General features: G+C 37.0%; 1 protein-coding gene across 7 annotated transcripts in view; it reads right to left on the bottom strand.

The window, feature by feature from the left end:
• Positions 1–2,738: 2,738 nt before the first annotated feature.
• The window catches only part of ETNK1 (ethanolamine kinase 1), a 79,955-nt gene continuing 68,550 nt past the window's right edge, over positions 2,739–14,143 (bottom strand). For all 7 annotated transcript variants that reach the window (XM_039543365.1, XM_039543347.1, XM_039543340.1 and 4 more), the window contains 2 exons: positions 11,563–11,636; positions 2,739–10,480 (listed from right to left, as the gene is read on the bottom strand). In XM_039543365.1, the coding sequence (XP_039399299.1) occupies positions 10,408–10,480; positions 11,563–11,636 (147 nt within the window). In that variant the 3' untranslated portion in view covers positions 2,739–10,407. The remainder of the gene's footprint in view (positions 10,481–11,562; positions 11,637–14,143) is intronic.

Below are 14,143 nucleotides of genomic sequence, written 5' to 3'. Positions count from 1 at the left end.
CAGGAGAGCTTCATGGAGATGTCCCTGGAGGATTTCCGCTCCATCCCCAGACACGTTAACAGACTTTTCCAGTAGCTGTACTGGCCGCGAATGCATCCCAAGTCCTCAGGACAAATTAATCATTAAAAAACGCTTGCTTTTAAACCATGTTTTATATTTACAAAGGTACACTCACCAGAGGTCCCTTCTCCGGCTTCATGGTCTGGGATACCACCTTGGGAGGCTATTTCGGTCAGGGTGAGAAAAAGATCCTGGCTGTTGGGGAGAACAGTGTGCTGTGTGCTTTCCTCAAGCTCCTCCTCCTCCTCATCTTCCCCGTCCGCAGAATCCTCAGCCATGGCTGAGATTACCCCCCTCCTCAGAATCCATGGTCAGGGGTGGGGTAGTGGTGGCGCCCCCTCCCTAGAATTGCATGCAGCTCAGCGTAGAAGCGGCATGTCTGTGGCTCTGTCCCGGAGTGTCCATTTGCTTCTTTGGTTTTCTGGTAGGCTTGTCTGAGCTCCTTAACTTTCACGTGGCACTATGTTGAGTCCTTGTTGTGGCCTCTCTTCATCATCGCCTTGGAGATTTTTTCAAATGTTTTGGCATTTCATCTTTTGGAACGTAGTTCTGCTAGCACGGCATCGTCTCCCCATACAGCGATCAGATCCGGTACCTCCCCTACGGTCCATGGTGGAGCTCGATTCTCGGACTGCATGGTTACCTGTGCTGATGAGCTCTCCAGACTGGGCAAACAGGAAATTAAATTCAAAAGTTTGCGGGGCTTTTCCTGTCTACCTGGCCAGTGCATCTGAGTTCAGACTGCTGTCCAGAGCGGTCACAATGGTGCACTGTGGGATAGCTCCTGGGAGCCAATACCATCGAATTGAGTCCACACTAACCCTAATTCGAACTGGCAATGTCGATTTCAGCGCTAGTCCCCTCATCGAGGAGGAGTACAGAAATCGATTTTAAGAGCCCTTTATGTCAAAGTAAATGGCTTCGTTGTGTGGATGGGTGCAGGGTTAATTCAATTTAATGCTGCTAAATTTGACCTACACTCATAGTGTAGACCAGGCCTAAGACACAAGTTTGGGGAAGGCCTGCTCTGCAGAAGTGGGCCCTCATTCTAGCAGATTTTTAAAGCTTCCTCTGGTCCACAATGAAACTCACTTTTAGTAAAATCATGGAAGTCAATAGAAGACAAGGCACAACTGAAGGATTATAGAAAGCCATGAGGATTCCAGACGAGAGAAAAAAAATCAGTTACTGATTTCATAAAGCCCTTTCATCTGTAGATTTAACTCTAGTACTTAAGTTGATTATTAAACATCATAAACTTAAAACTAAAGTTAATAGTTTATACTACTTAGAATAAAATATTCAGAGTTTATAAAAGTTACCCACTAGGGAACTGCAATATCACTACATTTGCAGCAAAGAACTGGAGGTAGTAAATCGTTTGCTCAGGTCAATAAAGGCCCAAGTGACGCTGACAGTTGATAATCTAAAACCATTTACTTCTGAGTATTTATGACCATGAGCATTATTATTGTAAAAGACGAGGGGAAATTCATTGTCACGTGAGAACAGTTAGGCAGCACTCCTTTATTGTATTCCTGTCACTGATTTGCAAATTGCATTTCAGAACATTAAACAATTCTCTCTGCGTGTTAAGCCCATTGTACAGTGGGTACAGCTGCAACTATAGCATTCACTAGTGTGAACATACTACCACTACTTTCCTAGTTCAAAGAAATATTCTGAGAGTTAATGTTCTTTTTGAGATCAGATGAAGAAGGGCAAATAGAATAAAATATACATTTAAATTAAGTTTAGTGTCCACTGTAGGGTCATACACACAGCTCAAATACTGGCCTTTGCATTTGCATTTTTTTTTTTAAAGACTCATCTGTTTTTTATATCTCCCCCTATTGGCTATACATAGGAAGTGTCAGACATTATTTCAAATGTACATGCATCTAATCGAAGGACAATGTTTCCCTCTTCAATCTTATTCTAAATATAAATCCCATTGACAGCAGTTGGCATTGCATGTACAACATAGAAAGCAGAATTTGGCTCAAGGAATAGTCCCCCCCCAACCGCATATGTTCATTGCAGAGAGTTTGATATAAATAATTTGGCCACAACTGAAAAAATCATGCCCCATTTTTAGGATGGAACAATGACAGGGTGTTATTTGGTGTGTGAGGGGATGCCTCTCCAGTAAGATGATGTCAAGCTGCATTTTAACATGTCAACCGCTATTAGAGCCTCGGAACACAAAGGGCCAAGATTGTGTAATCAGTTTGGGCAGTAATCCCTACAGATATCAAAGGGGATTTAACATGGGTCTGATTTTTTTGGTGATAATCCAGCCCTAAATACGCATAGTAAAATCTACAGCATGTTTCTTGGAAGGTAGTTAACTATTGTATGTGCACTAGTCAGTTGCTTGACTGCTATTAGCAGCAGCGGGAGTTATGTGGTTCATTCATATCTTCTCCACTCCCTCCCCCTTTTAAAACATGTACTGGTTAATGGCCCTAGCAATGTTTAATTTGTAAAATAGAAATGTTAATAGGCTTATAGTTTTTGTAAGCCAAGTACCAGCCCCAGGGAATATTTATTTCCCGATGAGTCATGAACACCTGGAAATGGGTGTTTATAATAGAAATATGTAGTCTCGACAATAGTTAAAGATAGCAGCATGCGGTAGCTCAAGTGAGAAGCAAAATCAAAATATATGCTAATAATGCAGTTAGAAACCAGCTTTATTGTTACAACCAGTTTTAAATTATTTACACAATATAAATCTTTGAAAGATACATTCCTTCATTTAATCAATGGTAGAAGGCCTTTATTATAACATAGCTCCAACAACGTTTCATTCAAAAGAAACAGTTCACTCCAGTGAAAACTGATGAATGAACAGAACATATGTTAACTCCATGACAAAGAAATGATTTTTTTTTTTAAAGATTGGGAGCATTTTATTCACAGGACATATGACTTAACAGAAACCTAAAAATGAGAAAACAATGAAAAAATGTTGTGGAACAATGAAACGACATTGGAAAGTATTCCTATTATCCCATAGTCCTATCTTTGCAAATGTTACAGGGCTTTGGATAGCTGGCTAATACAAATTTGTGAACCAACAAATCTACTTCAAGTTATATTTGTTTAAGATACTGATACATTCTCAGTGCTGAGACTAATCAAAGCTCTTATGTACAACACTGCGTTACACTACCACAGACTGTATCTGAGATACACAAATGAAAGAAGGGTCATTGCAACAACAACAAAAACACTTCTGACTGAAGATTTCACAGCGATCAGGAGAAGTAAACAACTAAAATTATAACAAATTATAATTTTTGTTTTCCAGTTTATTTTGTGAATTTGATAATATTGCGTTTGGTAATTTACACTTTTCCCCCCTGTAAGTCAGTTTCACATTTCATTTTGTGTGCGTTTCTCCCCAGTTGTGTGGGGAAAAAAAATATACATATAAAGATAAGTGATTTTAAAACAAAAATGGTCAGGGCATTACATGAAACCACAACTCCTATCATTTTGCAAACATTAAGTTAATGCTTACACCATCCATGGGAGACATGTAAATTCTTCTCCATTTTTACAAGTTGAGGACACTGAGGCAGAAAAGCTAAACTGCTTTCAAAGGCCACAAAGGGAATCAGTATCAATTCCTGAATTAGCTGGTATTCATGGCTCTCAGTCCCGTGCTCAGACCATTCCTCTGACACTACAGGACTCCTTTCGATCAACGTTTCTCTTGACAGTGAATGAAGAAGCTATCATTAAAGCATCTGAAGTAAGAGTATCTTCTAGACTATTCAGCATTTTAAAGAATCAAATACTTCATATTATGCAAACTAGCCAATTATGCACAGACAAAAATACAGTACAATACAGTTTTAGAAGATTCCCTCTGTTACTGTAACTAGGAAACTGAAAAACTACACAAACAGCTCATTTGGTAAAGCCACTTGAAGTCAGACAATGGAATTTCCAGTCTCATCACACCACTAGAGCAGCACCACACAACTGGCACGTGAAAGCAATTTACACATTTTCTTTTCCATTCCAGAGGTCTGTAGGCCACAAGGTTAGTCATATACCCTCTGGACTTGTGCGGTTCTACCACCTTGAAGAGCCTCCCTCATTCTAGCTGTGCAGTTAGCAAAAAGAACACCTACATGGCACAAGAACACGGTCAGCCTTTTGTCATATCCTTCATAACCAGCAAATCCACAGTAGCAAATGTATAAAAAGAAATCCGCTGTGATAATGCACACCACCAGCACTAGAATCTCTGGAAATATGATCCAACTCTTCCTGTTCAGCAACTGTAATTACATCCTGCATAGTATGAGGAATGGCGTAGGACTAGGTGCTAACTTTGCAAGTACTAAGCTGGTACATTTTTAAGAGCCTTTAACAAAAAAGCATCTAAGAACCCATTAATCAAAATACAAAACATTAAAACCCACTGAAGAACCCAACTCAAATTCACAGCCAGGTAGGATGCAGCCAACCTCCCCGATAGCCTTCAAAACAAGCCTCCCCAACAAAAGGAATTACATTCCAACTGGTACAAAGAATGAAGGTTTTACCAGGAAATTGCTGTTCTATTTCGTGACTATGTCTATTTTTTTTTAAAGTTGTTTTGGTGGGAAGGAAATAAGGGTATACTTTAACGTCTCTTAACCACCAACCACCTTCTTAAAGAAATCCAGACTTCATCATGCTGGAATGAACTCCCTTTCCTTTATAAGCTGATCCAATCAATAAACTGCTTAAGTATAAAGAGGTCAAAAAACAGAAGTCTAAACACGTGCTTCAATTGGATTATTTCCTCTTTCCGGTATTTATTCCCTTCCCCTCCAATATTGACCTTTTGACACTTAGGCCTTTGGGATCTAATTACCATCAAACAGCAACATTGAAGATCCTAGACAATATTAACATATATACTTTTTAAGTGTGTATGTGTCTTTTGTCTGGTATATTTCTATTTGATAAACAGGATAGAAGACTTGCACCAAGATGTGTTTGTGAACTTGACAACCAAAATATTTGAATACTCCTACCCTCCATATTTTATGTACCAATGTTTTCCAGCAAATCTATTACACATAGCAGTGGCAAGAGGCTCAAAGCTCTTCTGTTTTCACTGTAGCTAGCTAAAGAACTTAGTTTAAAAATAAGATAGATGGCAGTTTGTATATAACAAGATGTTCAGAGAAGCTGGTGTACAGAACTTTACACTTCACTTCTGAGGTTAATTATCTAATCTCCAGGGGACTGCCTAAACCAGAAACTGATTATGATACTAAGTCTTTATTTCTTTGTATGGTGGATACAGTGGCCATTAATTATTTGAATAAGGCTAAGTTTGATGGGACTAGTTCTGGCTTGCAAACAGTGAAAGGATACTGAATCAAGAAAAAAGGAATTACTGTCCAAGGGAATTCAGTTAATAGATTACAGTAAGCACTCAAAGGAACGAAGATACCTGTAGGTTGCCATAACTTTCCTTCAAAGTTGAAATACTGGCATCAACAGCTGATTATTTTATTAAAAGCGGTACCAAGTCTGCTTCAAACTATTGCTTTTGTTCAACTCGCATGCAAGACATCAATAAACTGTTTAATTTTACTACAAGTCCAGGGAAGGCTGCTTTTACACTGAGAGAGAAAGTTGTGTACTAGTCCTGTATTTTATCCATCTAGGCTTGGAAAGGATTTGGTGGAAGAATGTACCCAGTGGACACCAGTTTCCATAAATATGAATGGGCTACTAGTTAGTTGGTACCTTAGCTAATGTAGCATTCTGGAAACTGATAGTCAGAAGTATATTAATGATTTGACCTTTTATTATACATACACAGTTGCACAACACTAATTAATCCTCCTGTCATTACACAGCTTATGTACACTGGAAACTTCTAATTTAGGAATTTGTCTACATGTTCCCTTAAACTTCTGTCACCACAGGAACAATATGTCTTAAAGAAGTGTACTTAAAACTTCCATGTGTGTTCAGCAGATACTACTGGCTGCCAATGACACGTGATGTATGACAATATTTAAGATGTGAGTATCCGATTTAACAGTTTCCCTATGTTGAAAGACAATACATTTACCACTAATTAGCATTTTTCATTTGCCTTGTTACTAGAATAGCTCTTCCCCACAACTAAGCGTATTACTATTCATTTATCCTCAAAAGCAAGGGAACATAAAAACACATGGAAAGACAATGGCGGCAGTAGACTATAATGGATACCTTATTAACATGAAACATAAATATGCTCCATTAAAGGTAATGTATGTGATTATCACACAACACAGATGCCTTGAATATGGTCAATTTAACAAAAAAGTCAGCACACACAAAGTTGGACTTTTTTCTTTACATCAAAATTTCTACAAAATAGGAGTGAGTACAATGCAATACACAAGTCCATAAATGCAAGATACGGTACAATTCACATTAATTTACAAATGGTTATTTACACTGTTGTATATACATATCCAGTCAGACCCGGTTAATGTGAGTCAGTTTGACAATTCCTTTTTCAAATGCAGAAAAACACTAGATGAATGAGTTTAAAATTACATGACACTGGTTATTATTTAAAAAGCTCTGATGCTTAAGTGTCTTATTAAATCAGACATGGATTAACCTGGTCTGATTGTAGAAATGTGTCAGAAGAAAAAAATTCACACAATTCTGCTTTACAAAAGCAACCAGGCCACTATGGTCTATTGACTGATGCTGCACATGCATGAATGCCATTGCTAACAACCTTCTTTATATTTACAATATAGGTTTAACTATACAGTAAAAGTTCTTAATTTTGGCATTCAAGCCTTTAGCTTAACAGAAAGGCAACAGAGTATCTTCTTGGCAACACAAAGCCAGGATGGATGTTTCTAGAGCTCGGAGACATTTTCCTTCTTTTTAAATAGCCTCAAATTACTAAGAATGAGGAAATGAATTAACAAAACGGGAGTTCCCTATTTTGAGGCTTCAATAGTTCACCCATGTTCAGGCAGTAGGGTATTTGCAGTGACAAACTCAAGTTTGCACCCTGCCATCCCAAGTTCCCACTTGAACATGTTTGCAGGATACCCTCTAAAGGAGAGGAAATTCTGAGTAGTTATGGATAAAACTGTTGAGGTGTGAGACTCCAGGTGACTGGCATTTCATTTTGGAAAAAGTAACTACTTCCTAATAACATCTCTCATGAACAACCTGATCTAGGAATTTGAAGTTTGTTGCATATGCTAGTCTTAAATGGAAGCCATTGCACAGCCATGTTTTCTAAAATGGATTTTAATGTGCAATATGAAAATGCAAGTCTCTACTATACTGCAAAGTCTCCTATTATAGCTTTGTGATCAGTCTCGTGCTGCTTAAAAATGGCTCAAAGACTACTCTATTTATAATATCTTTGCCTCAAAGTGTTTTTGAGGTCTGTGAAAGGAGTTCAGTGGAATTTAGCAGCTCAACATGATTGAGGCTGAGATCCAGTCACAAAAAGCTTACGTTCTTTTCCCCTGCAGAGATTGTTAGCTGCACTATATAAATAAACACCTCCTTTAAAAAATTACAGTACAATTCCAAACTGAAATAGTACCAGCACAGGAAGAGCTACTAGGGCAGGGAGACACTGGAATTTGTAAACTGCACAGGAGACATCCTCTGCCCTCTCCCTTTTGCAGAAGGAATGATCGGCAGTGTCACCCTCTTTTTACCTGAATGGTTAGCCAATTTTCAAGTTCTAGCAGGCAGTTTCCAATAGGAGGAGAGATTGATGATGTAATCTGGTATTTCTTTGATGCCATCCTGTTTGTACATTCTTTGTAAAGTCTTGCTTCCCACAATAGGAATCAAACAACAGCTGTTTCTTTGTTCACAGAATTAACAAGCCTCTTTCAGCCAGCACTTTACTCAAGAAGCTCTCATTCAGCTGTTTTCTCTGGGTCAAACTACCAGGGCTTCCTTGGACCTTGTGGTTCTCTCAAAGAGTATGGGACACCACTCTTGAGTAGCCAAAGAGTTTGAAAAGAATTAGGGCTAATAAGAGCTGGACTGTACTCCAGAATAAACAGACACCGCTGTATATATTTTAAAACAGTTCCCTTTGGGATAGTTAGAAAGGGGGATCTCGTAAGTGTTCCAATTTACCAGATTAAAAATACAATTTTGAAAGCTCACTCTCAAATATGTATGTGTTATCAACACCAGAAATTAAGTTGTCACTTTACTCTATCAGGAAAGGGGTTTTTGTTGTTTTTATTTTGAAATAATTTTTTTCAGGATCCAACACTGGTACTCACACTAAATAGCACCTTACTCCAAGAGATGTCTTGCTGAAATTAAAGGGACAACTTATGGACCAAGATAATACTAAATGTGGGTAAGTGTGGCAGAATAATACTCTTAGCGAAGAGAGAACTTTTCAGGTACAAAGATTAAAAAGCTGTTCCCTGTCTGTCACTTTCATGAGCTCTAGCAACATCCTTGATAATGCTACAGAAGGAAATGCCATTTCAGTTGGTCAGTTTTATTTAGACTATGAAAAGAATTTGTCCAATTTAACAAACTAGTTTAGTAAGTACTAAATAAGACTTACTCACTTTCAACTTTTTTAATGAAAAGTTTATCCATTTATATTAAAAATTTAAGAATGTGATTGATTATAAGAAATCCACAGTTGGAACCACCAGGTGATAAATGCAAACTAGTTGTAAGGAATAAAACTTGCTTTTGTAAAATAACAGAACACTATTTAAAATGGTGTATAAAGCGAAAGTTTTTCATCCATGTCATTGCTTTAAGCATTCTGAAACAAGCTATGCTTTTGTAAAGCCCATTTGCATTTGACAATATGCTATAAAGCAATTTTGAATAAATATTCTTGCCGAGTCTGCAATTGGCTCCCCATAAAATCTACTCCCTAAGGTGAGTGTGTGTTTGCACATACTGTATGTGCATACACGCAGACTTTGTACGTGTGGGCACTTCAGTGACCAAAAGTGCAAAGTTTTTTCAGAGTAATAATCAGAATTGATTGACTGCTCAACGACACAGCAATTTCCAAGATTTAAAGCATCATCCCCTCTCTCAACCTCTCTCAACATACAGTCACAAAGTAAACATTTTCTTTTCCATTCACATTTTGTACTTCAAACCATTCTTGGTATAATAGCTTTTTTAAAAACATTGAGGATGATCAAAGCCCCACTGTTCAAACCTCACACATTTCAAGAACATCCTTTGAACACGAGACTTTGGGCTACTAATATTTTTGCCATTAGTACAGCAAGAAAGTCAGAAAATGTAACAGAATCTATAACTACTGGACCTAAGTATTTAAAGACAAGAATCCAAGCTGGAAAGATGAGGAAGGAAGGAAAAAGGTTTAAAATCTATGTATCCTTTAACTGAAGTGGTATTGTTTTGCTCCCAAGAGCAACAGGGTTTTAAACTCAAGAGTCTATCCTGCTGCAGTAATATATATATAGTTCAGAACATAGAAGAGTTAAAAAAAAAATTGAAGATTTATTCCCTTCCATAAGGAATTTCTTGAGATTTTGGAATAGTGGTCTTTAAAATAAATGGAAAAATTTAACAAACAAGAAACTCTCCCATACAAGTTAAGGTTGGTATATTTCCTGTCAGATACTATGCATGTTCCTAAATAATCAGGTGGCGATAAAGCCTTCAGATTTCTACTATGTAATAGTAGCAGAAGGAAAGTCAAAATGCTGATATTTAACCCTAATAAGTAGATAGGCCTTGCTATAAAATGTAAAGTACTGTGATGTGGAAAATTGCTTTTATCCTCAGCTTTCTTCCCTCAATTACGTGGTACCAGTGATTGGCATTTCAAGAGTAAATTACCACTACTCATTTTTTTTTTTGTATACAGTTAAAGATTAAGATTCTCTACTGACCATGTACAGTCTTTATATAAGTTAATGTCACTTCAATAAAATAAGTTGTGAAAAAACAAGTCCTTTGGAACAGTTTCACTGCCTGAACTCAACCTTTACAGAAATTGATGAAAGCAGCAATGGAATCATGTTAAACTCATAATAAATAAATCACATACAACATATGTTAAATTACTTAGGTAAGGATTAAATTGCCATCTCTACAGCCTTATAGATTTAGCAAATTTCTAATCCATTCTATATCAACAGTAGGTATGCTCTTCTTATTAGATTTAACATTAAGACTTGTTTAGAGGCATCATTTGTAAAGCAAAACAACCAAGTGAACATTACAGAACTTAAACAAAATGTTTAGCTTTTTCAGTATCTGTTCTCAGAAAGGATTTTAAGGATCGCTTATCCACTTGAGGATAACTGAAGTTCTTCATTACTCGGGAAGCTTTAATGCTGTGACCTCTGGCTTCATTTTGAAATACTGGTTAAAACGAACAATTGCGTACCTATTAAAAGGACAGAATTGAAACAAAGTTACAAAGAGCTGAGAATTCCTTAAGAGTCATGTTTATGGCAAGAGTCTTGAAATCTTATTGTAAAATTTCACAACAGCAACATGCTTTTGTGGAGTATCATGTGATGCTTTTGTTTAGTTTATTGTGCCATCTACTGGTTACTATCCAGTGTCTTTTACATTTGAGAATCTTATGACTGATTCACTAGTCCAGTGTGTTTCAATACCACATTCAAGTGAACAAAGTATGATCTTAACATATTATTTCATCAGCTTAGTCACAAGTTACTAGTCTGAGTCATATTAAGTATGAACTATGCTAGCATCTTAACTGCTACAGCAAAATTTCCAAAAAGATGCTCAATTTTGTCATGATAAACTTAATAGGTTCTTCTTCATATTGCAAGGGGCATTCATTTGACAATTTTAAACATTTTTCTTTTGATGAAACCCTACAATAACATCAACTAGTATCTCAAGAAAGGACACTAAAAAGAAAAATATTCAGAATTTATTAGACTAAATGTCCCTTGCTATTTGGAAGGAAGGATTTTTATTTATTTTTTAAATAGGAACAGATCTCCTGGTTCTTAAATCCAAGCTCCATTCCTTGCTCTGCCATAAACACAGTATATGACCAAGAGCAAGCCACTTAACTTTTGTGCCTCTGCTTCTCCCACGCAAATGCCACCTACCAAACACATGCTCGTGTGGCTTAATCCATTAATAATTGTCAAGTGCTTGGATAATGCATGCATGGAAGACATTATATACTGGAGTACAAGAATTTTTTTTTTTTTAAACAAGATACAGGGTTAACTTTTTCCCCACAAAAAGCAAAATAAATAAATTTTAAAAATCCAGACTTATGGATGAACTGACATTACCCAGGCATCTTGATTGTCTTAATAGAATCTCACTATAAAAATAATTGTGTACTGTCATCTCTGGAGCATCCTGCTTGAACATATTAACAAAACAGGATCAATTCACTCAGACCTAGTGTAGTTCTGAAAGTCAGGATTTCAATGGAGGAAAATAGATTAGCTATTTATAGACAGTACAGTCACTTACCCTAGAAAATCAAAGTCAATGGTGGAATATTTGGCTTGAATCAGAGCCCACAATCCCCAAAAGAAATGAGAGGCCTAAAGAGAAAATAATTGGTAAAAGATTATTAGCTTAATGTTCTGTAAAGCAAGTATATGTTAAAAGGAATGAGCAAAATAGTCTGAAGGACTATTCTATAATTACGAAAAGAAAGCCAAAAATGTTATTTTATAATTAAAGATTTTGTTCTAAAAATGTAAGTTTTCTGAAACCAGATACCAGCAAGTGTTATAAACCCTAATGCTGTCAATGAGATGTGTAGAAAAAACACCTTGACGTGGGAATCACTTTCTAGAAAGGGTCTTGTTCAATAGTGTTAACAAATGACCTATGCTTCAGTTTGATAAAGAGAATTCCAGCAGCGTATAACCATTACAAATCTACACACTTGTTTGATTGTTTCAGATATTAGATATTATTTGGCACCAGAATGCTTCACTTTCCAGTGCTGCTAAGGAGACTACCCATTTAAAACTCAGCATTTCCATAAGTTTCAAATCTATTCTTCCTGTTAAAGTTTAGATAAGCAGTTTGTAAGCATATGTTCAATGTCAGACTGAGGCTATGGATTACATGAATTATACGGTTGCTAATGTGTTTTAATAAACATTGAAACTTGCATGTTGTGGCCATCAGCTTCACAATCCCCTTGTGAAAGATGCATATGATTTCTGGACCACCCATGTTGCAAGTGACACTTCATACCTCTATTTATGTTCTGTAAATAAAAGCTTACAATAATGACCTAAATTGTTTCCTGAAGCATCCACATAATCCAAGTATTGTACTTAAATTCCTTTACTAAGGCTGTACAGTGTGAGTGCACATCTGAAAATATCTCAAAGCACAGGCATGTTAACATCTCACTAATGCATTTATTTAAGTTTTGATCAATTTGTCTAATGGTAGCAGTTTGGAGTTTTACACTAATACTCATTCATTCTAGTTCCTGTTTTTTCTAACATGACCCCACACATTAATGAAGTTTAGTCAACATTAAAGGAACCCTTATTTTTTAACTTTTACAGTATTTGTACAACTTGTGTGGTCTACAGATCGGTCTTAAGCTGTTCAGTAAACAGAAACACCCCCCCACCCCCAGCATTAATATGTACAAAGTTTAGAGCTCATGAAACAATGCTATATAGTCTGTGGGGGAAAAAGAGTTATATAGCTGCAAATCTAGCTTTACTAATTGAAGTAAATGGGACAGCTGAATATAATTACCACAACTGGTACTAACAGCGCTAACAACAAATGAGCAGTATTTTCTAATAAAGACTCGTCTAGTGGATCATCCTCTCGGAAAGCCAACCAAAATTCCTCACTGTAACTACCAGCCTTTGCCAGAAAATTGGAGAAGCCATGTATAGATTAGTCAGATATATATGGGCCAAAAAGTCAGAAAGAGTACTGGAATCATAAGGCCATACTAGCTGTCCAGAGTTGCACATCCACTGGCATTCCAGGCATTATAACTACACTTGTAAAGACTTTATTTTAGCCTAAGTAAACGCAGGATAAGAGGCACTACTGCCATAACACCTCATGCTGTCATCTCCTATACATAGCATGAACACGCCTGGACAGTACTTAAACTGGACCAGGGATAATTTAGAGCTTTAAGAAGTGGTGTTGGGAAGTCAGTTCTAAGCAATATTCCAGCACTGATAACAGATACAGCTTTTCAGAGGCAAATCAGTGGAAGGAGAGGAAGGACGGAAGAGCATCTAGGACCAGAGAGCCAAACATTCAGCTTCTTGCTATACATCAAGACATGAGTGTCCTATGTACAGTCTTCAAAGTATGTTTGATGCAAAGAACTTCAGTGTTCCTTTTATTTTTCAAACGCAGAATTTTGGCCTTTGACAAATTTTATTTACTGTAAAGTCCTATATACACACACTTACGCTACAAAAAAAAACCCCAAAATCAACATCAAACTCTTGAGGCAAATGCACATTAAACTTTCCTCAACATTTACAAACCAGAGTGCTAAAATTATAGAAAAATGCAAAACTGATGTTGATTTGTTGAGGAGGAGGAATAGCTCAGTGGTTTGAGCATTGGCCTGCTAAACCCAGGGTTGTAAGTTAAATCCCTGAGGGGGCCATTTAGGGAAGTGGAGTAAAAATCTTTCTGGGGATTGGTCCTGCTTTGAGCAGGGGGTTGGACTAGATGACCTCCTGAGGTCCCTTCCAACCCTGATATTCTATGATCAACACAGGGTGACTGATTTCAAACTATCAAGTTAAACCTTAATGCTATTTAGAAAATTTCTATGGAAGAGACACACTTACTGCTCCAGATACATGTTACACAGTTCAATATTCTATTACTCAGATTCTTCGGTTCTCAAATTAAAAATAATCTAGGATAAGGCCTGGTAAGGCTCATTTCACTACATATGGGGTCAGTTCAAATCCTGATATCTATTCCTCCAAAGCCAGGAGGACTGGGGTGTGTTGAGAGTCTATCATGCCAGCCCACCTTTATTGGCCAATATGAAAGATCCCTCCATGACTCAGGCCTGGACTACACTAGC

Source organism: Mauremys reevesii, linkage group 1 (assembly GCF_016161935.1).
Source record: "Mauremys reevesii isolate NIE-2019 linkage group 1, ASM1616193v1, whole genome shotgun sequence".
NCBI classification, from domain to species: domain Eukaryota; kingdom Metazoa; phylum Chordata; order Testudines; family Geoemydidae; genus Mauremys; species Mauremys reevesii.
Note: the sequence above shows the minus strand (reverse complement) of the source record. Positions and strands in the feature narration are given on the sequence as shown.